The sequence below is a fragment of the Anticarsia gemmatalis genome, chromosome 4, assembly GCF_050436995.1.
Source record: "Anticarsia gemmatalis isolate Benzon Research Colony breed Stoneville strain chromosome 4, ilAntGemm2 primary, whole genome shotgun sequence".
NCBI lineage: Eukaryota > Metazoa > Arthropoda > Insecta > Lepidoptera > Erebidae > Anticarsia > Anticarsia gemmatalis.
The window spans coordinates 9,001,149-9,021,483 of record NC_134748.1 but is presented as its reverse complement, the minus strand read 5'-3'; the positions used below and the strand labels follow the sequence as shown (position 1 = coordinate 9,021,483).

General features: G+C 40.1%; 1 protein-coding gene across 8 annotated transcripts in view; it reads left to right on the top strand.

The window, feature by feature from the left end:
* Nucleotides 1-19,012, top strand: part of EcR (Ecdysone receptor) — a 225,986-nt gene extending 206,974 nt beyond the window's left edge. For 3 of the 8 annotated variants that reach the window (XM_076113632.1, XM_076113631.1, XM_076113627.1), the window contains 6 exons: nt 11,227-11,397; nt 12,096-12,385; nt 13,073-13,252; nt 13,573-13,728; nt 13,915-14,137; nt 14,324-19,012. In XM_076113632.1, coding sequence (XP_075969747.1) covers nt 11,227-11,397; nt 12,096-12,385; nt 13,073-13,252; nt 13,573-13,728; nt 13,915-14,137; nt 14,324-14,622 — 1,319 coding nt within the window. In that variant the 3' untranslated portion in view covers nt 14,623-19,012. The remainder of the gene's footprint in view (nt 1-11,226; nt 11,398-12,095; nt 12,386-13,072; nt 13,253-13,572; nt 13,729-13,914; nt 14,138-14,323) is intronic. The other 5 variants (XM_076113634.1, XM_076113630.1, XM_076113633.1 and 2 more) reach the window with 3 other exon arrangements.
* Nucleotides 19,013-20,335: the final 1,323 nt, after the last annotated feature.

Sequence of the window (20,335 nt, the reverse complement as noted above, 5' to 3'; positions counted from 1 at the left end):
TGCAATTTGCCTTACAAAACCATATTAAAATTTACTGGATTTATTATACCGTAGCTGTTATTCAACGATTTCTAGTCGCGATAGCACGAATATTTCGGTCCTGTTCTTATAATGGCGGACTATAAAAAGTGGTCGGAATTAAATGCTCGTTTACGCACAGTCACCTAGGAAAATCACTTCCATTATATTTACGTTATTAGGTTTCGATTAGTTTTATAACAGAAAGAAAAGGAAATTAAGTCGGGGCTCGCTGTAGGATGCAGTCAATCGAAATCGTGCGCAGTTGATGGAACAATTTGCGCGTCTCTTTGCTTCAAGGTTGTATGACATTTCATGCATACTTGTCTGGTTACACCAGACGCATTTAGTGACGATGCTCGAACAAGAAACACTGAAGCAAAGCTTGTGAGACAGTGACGCATAAATTAGTGTTGTAGTCAAATGTTAGCACTCCTAAATTTATTTGACGTCCGCGTTTGTATCAAGTTTAGTACGTAAATGACATCGTGTTCGAGGAATAAAAGTCACACAGTATAACTTATCTAAATCTCCATCTACGTAATCATATCTACCGAGGTTTTATTATTTGGTTTTCCTTTTTTACATGTATACTTAAAAAAAGTGTTACGTTACTTGGAGGGCGACGGCCTGCGGTTATGATGAACGAACTTTGTTCTCACAGTAAAACTTTGGTAATTGTTTCATACACGTAGCTAATGTCTATTAACAGTCGAAACCTGTTTGTGACCAGTACGTTGACACATGAATATTATAATACAATACGGAAATAAGCGGAATATCTACTAAAATAATTGGACAGTAGAATACTTTGATATGATAATTTGATTGAATTATATATTTAATTAACACTATACTTGGATCTAGAGCTACAATCCTTGATGATAAGTTGGTAGATATAATTATTAGGACAACAAAATTTGATGTGAACATTGTACAATTCATTGCATACTCTAGAAAATTCTTGACTGTTACATAATATTGTATTGCAGTTTGCAGTAACAACGTTGATCAATGTGCAAGGATAACAACCTTGCAAATATAATTTAAATGAATGGTAGTCATTGATATAAATAAAGTGTAATGTATCGCTTTGCTTTCATTAATTGACGACTTGCCTTCACGATGGCAGTATCGCAGCGAAATAAAAACATGTTCGCGCAATGCGCATTTCGCAATCTAAATTAAACGAAAACAAAAACATTGCAAGATGTTTTGACGAAAAATAAGAAATGTAAGCAAATTAAACATATGTGAGACAAACCTGATTGTTCAGCAATCAGCACCTACCTAGTATAACAATTATAGTTTTTATATTAATTTAATGAATATCATCAAAGCGATGTACCCAGATACAGTGTAAAACACACGTAGGTATTAACTTTGTAGAGTATTGTAGAGTACCTACTCAATAAACAAAGTCGCATAGAGTCGCGCGCTGTTCATTTTACGACATTCAATAATCGGGTTTTAACCAGTAAACAATATTAATTTCATTATCAAGCTAACTTTGAATATGGTACTCATAATTTCACACAAGTGTCCGTATGTTTGGTATCGCTCGTTGGTGATAATTTCTACTCGCTTGGCCTTGGACGCTGAGCGCCTTATCGTGTGTTGAACTGCTCTATATCTATTCAACCAGATGCAGACCTGACGCCACACCGTAGAAACGCCAATGTATTTTTAAACAAACTAATGCACCGCTGCACCTCACATTTGAATTCAAACCAATATTATTTGTGAAGCACTTATGTGCACTGTGTTGTACTTGCGTGTGTGTTTGTATGTGTGTCTGATATACGAGGCAGTAGTCAAGGTCGACAATGTCATTGTACGAGCGAACCCGATGCAAATTCACACACACTCACACCGTTTACGTGACGTGTGCTTGTGTACTGTATGTATTGAAATAATCTTATCATTTAGGTCACCTTACTTTGTAGATAGTCGTTACACTAGCTGTGCACTGCACAGTACTAGAGTATTTATTTAATGATATTTTTAACATTTATAGCTATTGCAATGAGGTGATTCAAGGTCTCGATAAAGGTTTAAGAGTATAGATAGAGCGTCGTCGCCAGATTCCTACTAGTGTTTAATTTATTATTGTTGTAATGCGTTCAATGCTCACGGTCGCAGAATAAATAGCGATACCTTGAACATACGAACCCAGACACACGTGATTGCGTCGCGAGCAAAATTATTGTTACGAGTATTTAAGGAAATTAAAACGATTGTTGTGTGTTTATTATGAGAACATTAGTAGAGCCATAGAGCGTAGGTACCCCTGTATTACTGAGAAATCTTTTAATTTAATACGCTGCATTTGAAAATGTTTTTGGGTTTAAGTGAAGTGCAGGAATTTTACTATGATAAACCCGTAATACACCGATCAATTTAACTCGTCTGATTGATAAGGTACGAAACTAAACATTGTACAGCCAAATATAAACTAATACGTCATCATTAATATTGTAAGTTTTCCAAACCCTTGCAGCTGAAAATAGCATAAGGGTAAGTCAAAAGCGATAGAATAAATGAATGAATGTAAGAGCGGCTCGATACAGTCGCTTCTCGCTAGCATGTACCGTGCAAGCGATTGACGCAAGCGGCGTCAGTTGTTTACAGTACAACCGCCTCAAGTTATTTACATCGGGGTCACAGACACGCCGAAGGAGACTGAAGTTCAATCGATATAATTATCTAACCTGCAACTAGCATGTACCTGCGAGCGCGCGAGCGACGCGCAAACGAACGCGATCGACGTTAGCGTAATGCGACAATGACCTCCTTTGACATTAGTGGGTCGTTTATGCAACGAATTGGCAAATGACGACTAAAGTGGGTGACTCCAGTCGACGAAGAATGTACAGATGGTTGAGTAAGGCCATCTCGATATTACAGACCCAAAATGATACTCCTATTATTTCTTGCTTACTCAAGTGTTTTTGTCGAACAGTGTAAGTTTATTGTATGACGAACGTTATCATGCGCCGAAATGTAATGCTTATCTCAGCTACAGGTGCGTACGTGATAATGCTTGTCTATCAGCGTACACTTCCCGGGGTCAACGCTCTCCACACCACGTGGTTTGTTATGCAACACCCGCGTCCTCTAAACTCAACTAATTCATTGGCCCTCTTATTGGGTCACCCACAGCAGTGAGCATTAGTGAGCATGCGACTCGTTAGCAGCAGAAGAGGGTAGATAGGTATTCCTAGTGAAAGTGAATAGTGCGAGTACGCTCGTGAGAGCGACTATCCGCCATGTTTAACTACTTAACAGATTTTATCGACAATGTTTCTTGTGTCGGCAATGAGCTACTTGCATGCCAGTAATAATGTCTGCAGATATAGATCTTAAGCCAACCGCCCGCTTTCTTGCATTTGTCCAGAGGCAATCCGTCACTCCATATCTGACTACTTGCTGCATTGATTAGATTGTTTTATGGCTCTGTCAACGTGTCAACTCTTAACAAGGCCCATTGTCTAGATAATATGTAGTTGTCTATAGACGAATAAATTGCTCTAACAACACAATATGTCAGAGAGAACAAGACCCGTTCAAATGATAAATCACGAACGTATCCTGTGTTCAAACTATCGAGCAATTTAAATCGCAAGGTTTTGTACTTGATCCCTTGTCGCCCGGAGTATTATTTTACTGGGTGACTGAAACATGGATCGAATCGAGTGATATCGGTTCGTATTTAAAGGAGAGTATAACTCTTGTAAAACGTTTAAAAAGTGTAGCATTAAGATAGATGGTTCGCAGCGCATCTATTTATATCTGGTCCAACCATAAACAGCATGGAACCGGTCCAGCGGGCTCGGAGGAATGCTCTTGCTCTCGCTAACTACACTGGCTATCACTAGCCGAGCGCGATTGCAAATGCGCTAACAATGTATTTTGTTTCAGTAGCAGCTATAATAAAACTTCTCTCGGTATGGAATTCCAATTGGTGCTCGTTACCTCGCAACTTGCATTGTAGTGTCTCTAATAGGATTAATAAATGGCGAAGCGTTTGAGCGATGTTCAAACGTGGGAACTGATACTGGTACTATAATGAATGATCCTTTATAATATTTAATGTTATCGGGGCACGTAATAGTATTAACGTTATTTCAACAATAGCCAGATATAATACCGAAACATTGAATGTTATCGAGGCCGTCTTCACGGCTTTTTAGTTGGGATATAGACTGCAGGTATGATGTTCGCAATGTCGTCGACCTTCCTACCTGGCTGCTTGCCGAATGTTAACAATGACATCTAGACAAGTGCTATTTTAGTCCGACATGGTGAATTGTATTCGGCTCTTAAAGCGATACGATACGTAATAAAATGATGTCCTCGGTCATGCTTTATGAGTGTGACGTTGGACAAAATAATTTCCGCGTTTCCCACACGATGAGATAGGCGTAGGTGCGCGTTGATGTGAGACGCCATTAATATAGAGACGCTCATTGTTCATGTGCCACAAGTCTATACTATTTATTATAATAGTGCCTAAGAGTCAGCACAACAAGAATCTAATAAGAGACACTTAAGTATGTCGAACAGAAGTTCAAGTAAATCTAATTCCTCTAGCAACAATCTTATTTTCCTGTTCAAAGATTGTTCTTTAGAGTACCTAAATCAAGTTTTACGGACGTGTGGAAAATGCTAGTGTGAACAAGTTTCGTAGTTACGAGTATGTTCGATCGCTTTACAAGAATGTGCCGAGTTCGTTAAATGGATTTCTTATAAGAGGTGATTAGCAGTTTCGTGAGTTTTGTGTTGTTGGTGTGAGCGGTTACGTTGAATGGGCGAAAAGGGTGTAGTAGGCGGGTCGGGGATGTTTCGTATCTATCTACACGCCTCGTCATTGCAGTTACATCCATCATACTGACAGCACCGATTATTATTACTCCGCTACCAGCGCGTACTCGCGCATGCCTTTCACAAAAATTCGTGTGGGGTTAGAAAAGGGTTTTTATCGAAGCTCATAATTCATGTTGAATTTACATTGATACTTGGCGTAGGGAAGGAAATATGATACGTCAATACATAGGTAAATTCACGGAACGACTCCTTTATGCAGTGTTCTCCTGTGCTTTAGAAAATAGGTAATGGAATTTTTCTGTGTTGACTTTCAGTAGCGACTCGAGTGCGATATTGAGTAATGAGTGGTGCGCTGAGGGCGGGCGACCTTCCGCCGAGCGTGGGCCGAGTCCGTGACACAGTTCACGAGATGTGCCACCACAAACGATTATTTCTGTCACATTACTTTTGCATGCGAATACCTCGAAACATTCTTATAAATTTAGGTGCCTTTGAATAAGCCAAAAGAGCAAATTTTGCATCAGTGACCAGAAGGCTCAGATCAATATTAAATAGTTACCTACTCAGTAAAAAATTCTGAGAATTTGGAATATCCTTATTTCTGTAATGGTAGTAACGTATAACTAATGTACCATTCAGTTTGGTTACCTACAAGTAATACTTGTCGGACGTTTTTTCCATCTCCGCTTTAGTGATGTCGTATCAAAGTTTTTGCTCGTTACCGAGATCTGGTCACGAGGCGAGGAGGCCCTGCTGGTGTGACCACTTCGCTCTTAAGTAACGTACCTACCTATAACACATTACGAGTAATAATCGATTCCTGTGAGTTTTTTGTTCAATCGAATCAGGTATTTGAAGCAACTGACATTCTTTTGTTGCTTATCATAACGATAATTTTGTTTGTAATACAAGATATGTTTCTTTACACGTCACAAAAGGTCTTATCAATAAAAATAAATTGATTTTATTCACCACTATCTTTGACATTGGTTTTAAACTATTAAATCAGAAACGAAAATAACAGTAAAAATTTATCAGCACCGACATTGGACTGGTTTCATTGGTGTTATATTGATGTAATAATGACACCTAGTTAGCCAAACCGCAGTTGGAAAATAAAATTTGTTGTGAAACGTGATTGAACTAATCACTGCGGGCGTTTAACGTCAAATGCGTTGAAAACAAAGGCGTTCTTTGTCGGCCGATAAGCAGTACGTCGTCGACTTATCTCGACTGATACCCGGTCACCGACCTCGCACGTACCCGGACGAATATTTAGCCATGTTTCAAAAACACATTTTAGATACATGATGTTTCACTCAATGTCATTTTAAAAGTATTGAAAACATAAAAACTTTGTTATCTGCGAATGCGTAAACGTAATTGTTGTTTGTACGCGTAAGAACATTGCCGAAAATAACTAACTAACAAATGAAACTCGATACCATTGATTACTTAACTGGGACAAACATTTTGTTATTTCAGCCTCGATACTCCTCGATCAGCCGCCAGTGCGCCACTCGACCTACTTTGAGATTCCGTCACTTTATTTTCCTCGTTTACGTTCGCGATTTTCTCAGAAATTAAGTGTTAATGACCTACATAGTTGTAGTGTTATTAATGTAACGTGTAGTAAACAGCACATAATGATCAGAGGATTTGGTGATGGCACGACACGTGATGATATATTTATTGATTAGTGTCCGTAATATTTTGTACAATATGGAGCGCGTCACATTAGATAAGATATCAGCGTGAAGAACAAAGAGTCGTTGACCCAATTGGTAGAGCCGGTCCTGTTCATTTAGCCCTTAGGCGACCGCTAAGTGGACGATTATTATTTTCGTCGAGTTTATCGTGCCTTGGCCTAGTTATCCGTCATATAAATAAGGTTAACAATAATTATTTAAATGGTTACAGTAATTATAATACAAATATTATATTTATTGAGAAAAACAATGGCGAATAGTAGTCTAATGGTAAAGCCAGATGGTGGTCAGTATGGCTGTGCCGTGTCAACGTCTGCGCATTATGACCACGAGGTCGACTGCGCCGGAGCAGGGCAAGGGCACCGATACCGAGTCACGGTCTGTTGCGCGATGGCCCTAATGCGTCATTGCAACCTATAGCATAGTTCACAGACACCAGTAAAAAGTTTGCTGGTTTTTTGTATCCATTGCGCTTGATACAATGCCCAGTATGATGGTACTCTTGCTAATGCTCTTTAAATTACAGAAATAAACCTGGTGAAACCCACATCATAAGTCGTAGATGAACTATTTTACAGTTTGTTCTCGTTACCTCTATTGTTCTTCTATAATTTATACCGTATGTAGAGAGGATTCAAAAGGTTTCAAAAAGTCCAATGCAACTCAAGAGCCACACAGCATTTATTCTAATTATATCTCCCTACCTTTTCTATTTACCCATTCCCATGTTTACTCGAAAAGGCGCGCCTGAGCGTGGGCGCGCACCCAACTAAATTGGGGAGCAGACAGAGACAAAAACATAGTTTTATCTATTAGGTATGGTATGGGGAAGTGAGAGGGCACAACATAAACCAACATTCTGTCAATAAATGGAACAATCTGCTGGGGAGTTGTGGCATATCCATTACGTTCACCTCGTACCGTGTACGTGATAACCGGCCACCACTTTCTAATTTACGATTTGGGTGATGACGAAGCCTTGTAGGAATCTAAAGGTACTCTACCTGATTTTTTCGGTGGCTACGGAAAAACTACTTTGCCAATACCATGAAATAATCAATCGTTTAATTGCAAGTGAGAAAATGTCGGACAGTCCGTTTCAGAACCATTTAGCGGATCAGAATAGATATTTGCGATTTTAATTTCTTCAAGTCAAGGTTGACAAAAACTACCTACACAAAAATAATAAGGAAGTGTCAGTGCTTGACCACGTTGTGTCATTTGTGAACTGTATTACTCCTTGCCAAATTGTTATTTTATCTTTCACTCTATCGTACATACGGTAGAGTGTGATAGAAATAAAATTAGTGACTGAGGGAATTTGGGTTTATGAGAAGAGTAATGTAGCTTAACTACACCGGATGGGCGGATGGTGTGCAGCGTGCAGTCGACGAGTGTTGCGACGGATGTAAACACTTCCACGTGCGTCCGCCCGGCCGCCGCCGCCACGGCCGCGTCCGCCCTCCTCACTGAAGATCACTCCCAGCGCTCCAGCTACATTTCCTGATTCCACTCAAATATAGCTCAACGCATCATTTCCCCTTGCGGGAAACTCGCTTTGTGGAATTCGTATATTCGTCACACTTTTTAAAGTTATTGTTGTATTACAAACTGATGTGTCAGTTCATACGCAGTTTAATCTCAACTGAATTAATTACAATGAATGAGACCACCTAAGTATCCACATTGGCGTGTGGAGTGACGTGAAAATGGCGATTTTCACCGCGATGCGATTTCTATTTCAATCCGATTTTCCCGGCGCGCGGAGAAACCGATCGCTCTAGTTGCGCCGGCTCCGGCCCACATCTCTTGCTAGAAAGTATCGTAGAAAGTAACATCGTGAGTCTGTCTCCGCCCAGTCGATGCATCGATCACGTGTACACCACTTTTTCTGCTTCAGTTTTTTCTGTCGTCCGAGTGGCCGCTTATATCAGACCGACGCGTGCCAACTTCAATATTGGAATGCTGCTCGCTTCTTCTCGTGTATCACGTTTCTCTCAAAACTCGTAACGTATAAAGCCAAATAAATCCAAGAAATTGTTACACTCGTAAGGTGTGGTCACATGCAATTCTGTTGTTACAAAAGATTTAACCTACTTGAGTGCTACTCGACACCATTTGAATCCACTTACACTACTCGGTACTCACGCATTTGATGAATTCCAAATAGGGCCTAAATGTGATGTCACAACGCATAGAATTACTTACTTTCGCCGCACCCGAATTTCAATTACGTGTGCCGTGTAGGCTTGTGCAATACATACTTTTGGGCAACTTTCACTAGTCGCTTACGCGGCTCGCCTGCAAAATGATTGCGTTGTCTGTTTTCTGAGGTCAGTGAAAGTTGCGTATTGTTTAATCAGCGCTTGACAGTATGCGTTGATTTATTTGTCTTTTTGTCAATGGGTACTTACGCATTTGGTGTAAAAATAAGTATTGAACTGTTTGTTCAACATTTAAAAGGCCCCGCAGCGACGCGTCGTTGCAATATCGCATGAAAGACTGTGAAAGACACTGTTGACTTGAAAAAAATGGAATGGCGTGAGAGAGGAAAAACGAGTTATTATTAGTTAAAGAGAATCGCGAGCTTGCTTCGAGCTCTGATGCTATCATAAATAATGTGGCTGCGCGGCGAGCGTGGCGAGGAAGTGGGGGAGGGGGGACGTAAGAGTCAAGGCCGCACGCTGCCCCCGGTCGACGCTCGCGCCCCACTTGTCGCTCTTCAAGAGGCTCTCGCTCGCGCGCCCGACCGCGCCCGAGCGCCGCCGAGCCGCCACGAACTAGACCTTCCAATGCGCGAGCGCAACACACCGAACAGCTGAGACGTAATAACATAACACACTGACTCGGTCATCCGTGCATTCAACTTTTGATTAGCTTTCTTTTTCACGGACAGTGATTGGATACTGTTGATAATTATAGAAGTTCGGTCATATCATGTTATATTTATTTTAGTATATAGGTACCTGTCGTATAATTAATTATATTATCTTAATTCAGAATAAAGTAATAAAATTTTCATTATGTAGGTACCTATGTTCACCTACTGACTTTACAAACTTGCTATACGAGTTTAAGAGACAAGATAATAGTTTTTACTTTCACCTTAAACATCATGATGGTACCTGTATTGCGTCAACTTACTAAATAATGTTATTTAATTCTAGTAATCCGTTGAATGCGGTCATCAATTCTTAATCAGAAGCCTACCTGTGAAGTAGTGCCAAGATATTGTGCAACCACAGCCAACGGTCATTCGGTCAAGTATTTTGAGTAGGTTAACGTTACAAGTTTACAAATGCGTTCGTCGCATCTATCTAATAAAAACATAACATACGGATCAAGAAAAATATGTTTACTTTATTTGATAAGAAAGTCAAGAATTAATTAAATTAATAGTGTTGCAATAAAAATAGTAGTGAAGTAGTGCGCAGGTCAGTGCAATGTGAAGATAGTTGCGTTGTTATATTCAACAGTAGGTGGTATTCACTTCGATGTAAATAACTACGATAAAACGGCGCACTTGACCTCTTTATTGAGACATTTTTATCAAGTGCATTATTACGGACGCCTTGCACGATACCTACTTAATTTCAGCAATCAACGTAAAAAGTGTAATAGAAAAATTGGCACGCACGGACTGAACGCGAATGAGTCGTTTTATAGATTGTTTACAACTTTAAAGCATGATTGTGAGTTGAAATTCTCTATAATATAAACAACGCATCATACTAGAAATCTACTATTATAAATTTTAGGTAATTTTGTCCAAAAAATCTAGTAATGTTTGTGAGTAGTAGCGATGCCGCGATGTATCGAAGTATGGCGGTTGGCTCGGATCCCACGTGGAACTAGTTTTTTGGCAGCGGCTATTTCGGCCGGTTGCGTAACCCAGGTACACGGCACACGCTCGGCCACCGACCCACGTTAGCGCTTAATACACACCATAAAATGTAAATAAAATTAATGAGTAGAGAGGTTTAAATGGGACCTCCGTTTGGCTAATACGCCAGAGCCGCATTTGACCGACTTAATCATTGTCGTTTATTCATTCGTCCATAACAAAACACGTATAATTTAAGCATAAACTGAGCTTTGTTGTCTGCCTACAATTTGGTTTTTACAAATAATAGTACTCTCTTTTAGTAAACACCTACGTAATGTAATAAAAAAAAAAAGATTTTTATCGTTTATCAATAGATGCTGTACAAATTCGACAATGGTATTGTTAATATTTCCCTCCTTACTTTTATGGAGTTCCGACTGCGTGATGGACAATTGCCGATTACATTTCCAGTGCGCATCGCGCACCCCAATCCCACAACGTTTCGAATACCAAAACCGAGCACTGAACCTCATCAGTATGCGGACAGAGCTCTAGCCACCTTTGTTTGGGCAGGAAATGTCCACGCTACCGCCGAAAATTACTTGCGAGTATTTCGATACGAAAACATCTCTTCGTCGAAGGCACATCGCTCCGAATGTAAAAACGAAAAATAAAACGAGCTTCATTCGCCCGTCGACTCGACAAATGGTTCATGAAATGTATGCAAATTTTATAGCGTCCGATTTTAGATGTTCTCGACACGGCGCCGCTCGGCCACCGGTCTGTCTCATACTACGCAGTTGCATTTCTTAACTCCGACTAACCTTGTGATTCATATTGTTCTAGGTCGTGAGGAATTGTCACCAGCTTCCAGTGTGAACGGCTGTAGTACAGATGGCGAGGCGAGGCGACAGAAGAAAGGCCCCGCGCCAAGACAACAGGAAGAGCTATGTCTCGTCTGCGGCGACAGAGCCTCCGGATATCATTACAACGCGCTCACATGTGAAGGATGCAAAGGTATGACAGAAATAGACAATACATAAACGTGACACCTGTCGTGGATGAAACATGAGAAGATATTCGCTAAATCGTAATTTACAGCTTCATAATAAAATAATGCAACAAATATTTAGTAGAAGTAGGTCAGACAGGTCGCGTCACCTAGATATTTTAGACATGTACATACGTAGCCCTTGCGTCTCGCCCACGAATGTGCCAATTCAGGTTTAAATTGGCGCATTGTGCCGAGGTTGTTATGAGCTGCGCGTGCATGTAACAGACAGTTAGTCGTCACAATGGCCGTCTGCAGGGCGTCTACTTCACGATTCACCGACGCCTATCAGACATCTCCGCCAACCTTCACTGTCGACCCGAGAATAAATATGCCTATTTAATTCAGACCGCCTGAATAAACCCCGACCGGCGGCGGCGTTATAATCTACACATATTATAGAGGCTCGTACCTTGTCCATACCAATTACGTTCAATTTGACTCATATACTCACTCTATCTATCTTGTTTGTTTTGTAATAAAAATCAGCATTCGTATTGCTGTCAATGACCCGCGTCTTTCAGCCGACCTTTACGTACATGGTTCTATTATCTTATCGTCAAAAACTGGTTTCACGAATGCCGTGTCATCATCGCTCATTATTTCAGATTGTTCATAGATTGTATCTTTTCAGCTTTTTGATGGTACTCGTGTATGTTTCCAGGTTTCTTCAGGCGGAGTGTAACCAAAAATGCGGTGTACATTTGTAAGTTCGGCCATGCGTGTGAAATGGATATGTACATGCGAAGAAAATGTCAAGAATGTCGGTTGAAGAAGTGCCTGGCGGTAGGCATGAGGCCCGAGTGTGTAGTGCCAGAGAACCAGTGTGCAATCAAGCGAAAAGAGAAGAAGGCACAGAGGGATAACAAGACGCCCGTCACCACGACGACAGTAGACGATCACATGCCGCCCATCATGCAGTGTGATCCACCGCCCCCGGAGGCCGCCAGAATTGTAAGTTACACAACAGATATGATCTTTATTACTCGAATATGACCTTTATAACTCGACTACGTACTACAATTCAAAGAAACTACTTAGGTCTAAAATATGTAAAGATTTTCGGGCAAAGCTCTTAAACTTACATGAATCCATGACGACATCAAGTATATTTGACTTGTTTAAAAATTCACCCTGAATATTAAATCAAATTTAATGTAATTCTACTTTATTATTCACGTCTGTGTGAGACCGTAGTCGAGTTTTAAATTTATAATTGTGAAATCTTGTATTTCAAATGTAAATGAAAAGTTTTAATTATAACTACTGTGTCGTCGACGGGACAGACTTGTCCTGTTACATATCTTTTGCTTCTTATATTATCACCGTCATCTCAAGCATGCCGAAGAATAGGTTTGTCTCTCGAGCAAAACCCATAAATTCAATCACGTAAACACTAACATTCTCTATTATATCACTATATAAGAATTTAATTAATCTAAAATGTATTCAGACAGTAAATAGTACCAGCTGTTTTAAGTAGAAGCATACAACGTATTACTCAACAACATTTCGAGAGCATAGGGATATCAAATTGGTCTTAACACATTAAAAACTATTAATTGGATAGTAATTCAGTTAGTCCCCCTTAACACTTAATATCGGAAGCAAGATAATAACGTGACGGTTTCCTACGTGAAGCTGGAATGTTTGCAGCACGAGGTGGTCCCGCGGTTCCTCAACGAGAAGCTCATGGAACAGAACAGGCTGAAGAACGTGCCCGCGCTGTCCTCAAATCAGAAGAGCCTCATCGCCAGGCTCGTCTGGTACCAGGAAGGTTACGAGCAACCTTCCGAGGAAGACCTCAAGAGGGTCACACAGGTAACTTATATTCTATTACTAATTTATTCCTCCATAAATGTTATTCCAGCCTCATTTTGTTATCATAATACAAAAACATATCGCAACATGTAACCCTCAAAAAGGGTTTGTACTATATTGTTATAATTTACGAGTCTCTAGGGCCGTAGATACTTTAGACATATTGTGAATAACAAAGGCGGAATATGCCAAATTGATACATAACCATAGTATGTTATATCAAATACTTTAACAATTTGGTAAAAGAAATATTTTAGGGGATATTATAGGGGTCTATCAAGAACAGTTACTTTAAGTCTTATGTATGTTTGTTGTTACAGACATGGCAGTCGGACGAGGACGAAGAAGATTCAGACATGCCATTCCGTCAGATCACAGAGATGACGATTTTAACCGTGCAGCTTATTGTAGAGTTCGCTAAAGGTCTACCTGGCTTCGCCAAGATCTCGCAGTCAGATCAAATTACGTTATTAAAGGTAAATCGCTTTATACATCACGTTATATGAACTTTCCCATTACTCGTAGTGATTTTTCCTAACAACGATTTATAATGAAAGAACTATCAACTTGGAATCACGAAGCGAATAAAATTGGTAACACATTTGTCATATTACATATCTCATTTTATTAGCGTTTAACTAATCTCGCTATGTAATGTGCAGGCATGCTCAAGTGAGGTGATGATGCTGAGAGTGGCGCGACGATACGATGCGGCCACGGACAGCGTGTTGTTCGCCAACAACCAGGCGTACACCCGCGACAACTACCGCAAGGCAGGCATGGCCTACGTCATCGAGGACCTGCTGCACTTCTGCCGCTGCATGTACTCCATGATGATGGACAATGTGCACTACGCGCTGCTTACCGCCATCGTCATATTCTCAGGTAATTACAATTTAAAAGTCGATAGATAACACTGGTCAAAGTGGTCAAGGCATTTTCGGTCTACCACACTGCAACCAATATAAATTGAAATGCCTCTGAAATATATCCTATTAGTCTGCATTCACTATATCACCAATAAGTATTTAGTCAGTGTAGCATGCCCTAAGAGTAATGTTGTTATTACAGACCGGCCGGGCCTGGAGCAGCCGCAGCTGGTGGAGGAGATCCAGCGGTACTACCTGAACACGCTGCGGGTGTACATCCTGAACCAGCACAGCGCGTCGCCCCGCTGCGCCGTCATGTACGGCAAGATCCTGGGCGTGCTGACGGAGCTGCGCACGCTCGGCATGCAGAACTCCAACATGTGCATCTCGCTCAAGCTGAAGAACAGGAAGCTGCCGCCGTTCCTCGAGGAGATCTGGGACGTGGCCGACGTGTCCACGACGCAGGCGCCGGCGGTGGTGGACAACCCCGCGGCGCTCTAGCTGCGCGCGCGCCCGCCCCCGGCCCGCGCCGCCCGGCCCCGGCCGCCGCCCCGGCCCCGGCCCCGCGGCCTGCGCTAGCGCCGGAGGAGCCCCAGGAGAGAACGCTCATAGACTGGCTAGTTTTAGTGAAGTGCACGGACACTGACGTCGGACGTGATCAATGTATTTATAAGGACTGCGATTTACCACTTAAGAGGGTACCGCGTACCCGATTTCGTACGTATTCGGTGACCGACGACGATGATGTGCGAGAGATTAGTGAATATATGTGTTGTTGAACGTTTGGAGAATATATATTAGTGTTGATGGTTTCGGGGCCGCGGCGAGAGTCGCTCGACGCCCGCCTCGGCCCCGCCTTTATTTCGTTTACGACTGGATACTGAGTTGGTCACTCGGATACGACTGTATGATAAGACTTCGTTCTATAAGTACACCTCCTAAATTACACATACGTACGTACGTTACGAGAGTTATTAGAGACAAAGTAATATATGAAAAGATGTTTCTATTGGGTGAAAAGTTGATAGTTATGTTTATTTACCAAAATTAACAATATGTTGATTAACCCTTTGAGTATAATATAATAATATGTGATGAGTCGTAGGCCGCGCTCGGCTCGCCGCGGCGGCTAGTGTGGCGGCGCGCGACTGTTTGTTTATACATAGTTTATGTGAGACGTGTTATCGTGTCCTGTCCAGTTTAGTTCCGAGTCATGTTCCATCGTCCTGTGCCCGCGTCCCTCGATTAAACGACTAATTTTAATTTATTACGCTGTGATTACATTTATAACAAGTTGAATTATTGTTCTACCATAGGCTGATGTAAGCGTGTCTTATACAAACGTAACGAATTGTATGTCGTCGATAGCTTCACACATGCAAGCCTCTTCAATGTTTAATTAGGTGTTTTAATCAATGACATGGACACTCGAGCCGCAATATTGAACATTACACTCATTACATTTATGTATAGCTCCATAGGGCTTCGGTGTCTGAACGAGAACAGCCTACTGTTACATACATTGTATATTATAACGTTCCGACACTGAAGTCAACGATTATGTCGAATGTCAGTGCAATTGAATGTTGTTTTCGTAATCGTACAATAAATAGATATACGTCAAATAGACTATTTGTGTCACACTACGCTTAGGTAAGCGAGGACAGGTTTGGAACGAGCCCAGTTTGTGTTCTGCCCCATGGTTTGTGTACAAAACGTTCACTACTTATTTATTGACATGACATTGCGTGCATGCTCTAAGGCAGCTGTAAACTAAGTATGGAACATTAACGGTAGCGCCTAAAAATTAAACCATTAATCTTTGTAAGTATTTATTTTATTGTTTAGATGCAACATTCCTTTAATTCTATGTATATTATAAAAGTACAAAATGGCAGCTGAATTACCTCTATTGTACGGCTTCAAATTAAACGAAATAGCAAATTAGTATATCTATTTGGCCGAGCTTATCTATGGGAACAATATTGGTATAGTAGACGCTAAAGTGTAACATGTTGATAGATCGCATGCACGCAACGTGATCCGCGACGACAGTAGACGAGAGTAGACGAGACCAAACCTGTCGCTCGTTCGTTACAGTAAGAAGCTCGAAATAGCAATACGAACACACCGTGTATACTACTTATTCGACACAATAAAAGATACTGCCCGTAAAGCGTTAATCACATACGAAATGCCTTATTTCGCGTTACCTGTATTGTGTACCTACATTGTTGACGAGTGGAAAATCATAGTATATAGAACATAAAATTAATCGATCTCAATTACCGGTAAGCGTTGTTAAACAATACATACGTTAAGCGAGTCTTACTTTCGTTCCGCGCTCGTTGTTGATAGAGAGGTGACGACGCATTCCTCGGTTCTGTGCAGTGTCCGTCTCGAAGCCTTCTGTCTGTCGCAAGTTCGCAACTCATCGTACTCGTAGGTAGAAACACCAAATATCGCGTGTAACGCTCATCGTGTATGTTCAGCTCACAGCGCGACACTTCACCATCCATACATTATATTCGTAAATAAGTAACCTAAGTGTTTGGTGCGTGTTGAATGTGTCTTCTTTACATGCCATTAAGTGTGTTGTATATTTACATAATACATATGTTTGGAGTTTTTGGAAATGCATTTCTTAATATACGTATAAATTCAGCGTGAGACGATCGGGCTTGCACCGCGGACCGCGCGCTAGTCCGCTTGTAAATGATCTTTTCGATTAACATTGTATAATTTTATTGTAGCATTAGGCGTTACTAAAATAGCAAACGAAGCACAAACGTCACTGGAGTGTCTTAGATGTCTCTGCCGATATAGGGGCGTATTGATAACAAACACACTGCCATTATAAACGTATAATTACTGCATGGTGCGATCTTGTATGCGTGTGCTCTTAGCGGGTTTTTCTATTGATATGTTTCAGTGGTGAACTGTAGGTGATAGACGTGAACATTCATTAAGATCTAATCGCTACGATACGTTGCCTTATAACTGAGATGCGCGGGCGCGTGCCGCCGCAGTGCGGGCGTGCGGCGCCGGTGTTCGTGACGTCAGACGTGCTCGCACTGGACGCCCAGCACGCCCACCGCGCTGCGGCGCACCGCGCTCTAGTCCCGCGGGCCGCTTCTCGAGTTTGTGACAAATATTACTGCCATTCGATAAGTAATTGTTATACATCATTCGTCGCGTAGTATTTCATAAATAGCTTCATAGATTTCGGCTTCTGTCGGTGCACAGCCGGTCGTATTTGATACATATTATTCGATTTCGAAATTGTAATAGATTTATTAAGTATGTAATAATCTCTCACATGAGAAAGTAATAAGTAATGAGATACCCTAATATAATTTGTGTCTTTAGCTGATAATGGAACATTAGTAAGATAATAAGTTTATATCGCTTGTGGAGATAATATCGTGAAGAGATACGTGAAACGGCACACGTGAGCCGGTGAGCACCAGGCTGAGTGGGACTAGGGGGACTAGGGGAGGGTGACGCGGCGACGGTTCGCTGACATGTTCGCGGGGAGGGCTGCTGCCCTTTTACTATTCTATACATGCCTTTCGTCTATGTTTTAGTTGATATCTTCGGAAGCACTGAGTATTGTAGTGACCAAACGTGGCACGTCCAGTCTATTAAATAAAATAACGTGGATTTGATAAAGTCTACTGTGTCCATTAAACTTTGTACATAGGTACCTTTAGATTCTATTGTCATATGTTTGACATATGTACGTTTAATTTTATTCATCTAAGAAAGTACAGATGGCTGTTGTTATTTTTATATTATTTGGGTAGAAGTATATTTTTTGTAAATGACCTCTGTATTTATCTTTTGTAAGCTTTGTAAGCCATAGGGACTTAGATTAGTGTACGAGCTACGAACATTGTGATTGCTAATTACTTTGAATTTGTATTTACTGAGATATTTTTTTTTGTTCTGCGTATATATTCTTCGTTTCGACAGATATTTCTTAATAATTTTGTTACTTCAGAGTGCAATATGTACAAATATTTACATATTAAATATAAAATGTACAGTCATTTTTTAGTTTTAATTAGTCAACGCAATATGTTTCGCTATTGATTCGTTGAATGTACACTAGAAGGCATAATAAACGATATCACAAGTGAGTTGCTCCGCAACATACACTCTCACTATTGTGTTTCTCTAATACTTAAGTGATTAATTTTATATAGACGGACTAGGTGATCTTTGTATTTAAATTTGCTAATTTTTTGTAGCAGATTAGATTTGTTTACATGGATAAGATGAATAATGTACATTTTGATTTTAAAGTGATTTAGTTGTTATTTAGTAACGAATTTTCTTATTAGGTGTAACTGGCAGCCTCGTGGACTGGCGTTCGAGTCCACTGATACCAGTGCGGTGTGTGCAATGTCTATTAGTACGTATGTATGTATGTAGGTGTGCACTGGCGACAGTGCGGCGGTACTGTGTGCCGGCACCACACCACGCCTAGCGCGTGTCACACCACTGACACTACAAGTGCCACCTCGAACGATGGGAAGGCTGATATTGACGCGATAAGGGCCCATTCCGTGTTCATCGAAACACAATAATTTTGTATAATTATTATTTCTTAAATCTATTAGTCCGCAGTAACTATTTTATTTTTCCTCCTAATACTTTGCCTTAGTAAATCCTCTGTTATTTTTACATGATTTAACAGCAGTGGTGAAGCGAATTAGATATAGGGAACAGACATGACGACATGTTAAAATTTAGAGAAACAACTTTTATAAAAGATAATAACTACAAAAACAAAACCAAGAAAAGGTGTGTACAAAATGAGGAAATTTGTATGAAACATTGTTAAATGCGAATAAACTTACACCTCAAGATAAAATTATAAAAAATACTTTTGTCTTTTATTTCCTATCCATAACATAACACATATCCCTGGGTAAATATTATATTAAGTCAGATTGTGCGAACTCTACCAACGCCACCAAATATTCTTCTCTATTGAAGAGAATAAATCACAGCCATTAACATAAAATGCAACTGTACCAAATTTCTCCAAGGATAACACAGAACTATATTCTCAATGAGACACACACAAAACACAAAGTGCAATAGTCAAGGTATTACGACCACTCTACATAGCACCACATTCATAAATAATAGAATATGTAGCCAAATTTACGTCAACTTTCGAAGACTATTAGCTATACAGGGAAAATCCTTGACGGAGAATCAAAACATTGCTTTTTTATAACTACTTGATTTCATTTCTGAGGAAGTAAAAGCGGATCTCTTCGTGTTTGAGCTTGATAAGTTGTTGGTTATTATGATTGTGGACGTCATTGCGGTTTGTATATAATTATTCAATTTTACACCAAAACAAAAAAACATTATTACAAAAAAAATATTGTCCTTTTTTAGTTTTAAGCTAAGAACTGAAATCCATCGAAGTATAACCGAATGAACAAAGAAGAAATATTACCGTGATCCGAATTAAAACGGTGTGTATCGGGTTCGATTCCCCGGGAGCCTTTATATTTGTTAACGTAAACTACAAAGTATTTATAACATACAAGTCCCTACTTATCTTTCCTAATTATTCCTACCTATAGTTGATAAAACATTAAGTATGTGTTCATAGAAATTAAGGTTGGGCAATGATTTAACACAAATTCAAAATTCTTTAGCAACATACTTACTTAGTGATCACATCGTACAGAAACCTGTTAGAAAATACCTGCTTTGTTGACGACCAGTAAAGATTTTGATCAAAAAAATAAACATGCACGATTTTGAGATTGGACTGTGAACTCTATTCCGTTTAAACAATTAGTAGTATCGACAAGGAATTTAAACATGTAAGTAGCAATATACATATTGAAATTACACAAATATCGTTCATAACTCGCGGATAAGTGTCGTAACCTATCCGATAAACAATGATAGATTTAAAATTCTGTCAATATTTCTACTGAAAATCTAACTGGTACTTAATCAAAAGTGATGAAACTGGCCATAATTAAGAATGATAAAGTGGAACCTGGAAGAAAGGCGATGTCGCGTTGCGATTAGTCAGTCATTTCGTCTCAAGAAAAGATGCATCTGATAATGATGCAGACGATATAAAAAGAAGTAAGTTAAAGAGTAAAGTCGGCGCCAGGACTTGTTTCCTTGAAGATTTCAAAAGGTTTACCACTCTTGTTTTCTACCAAATCGT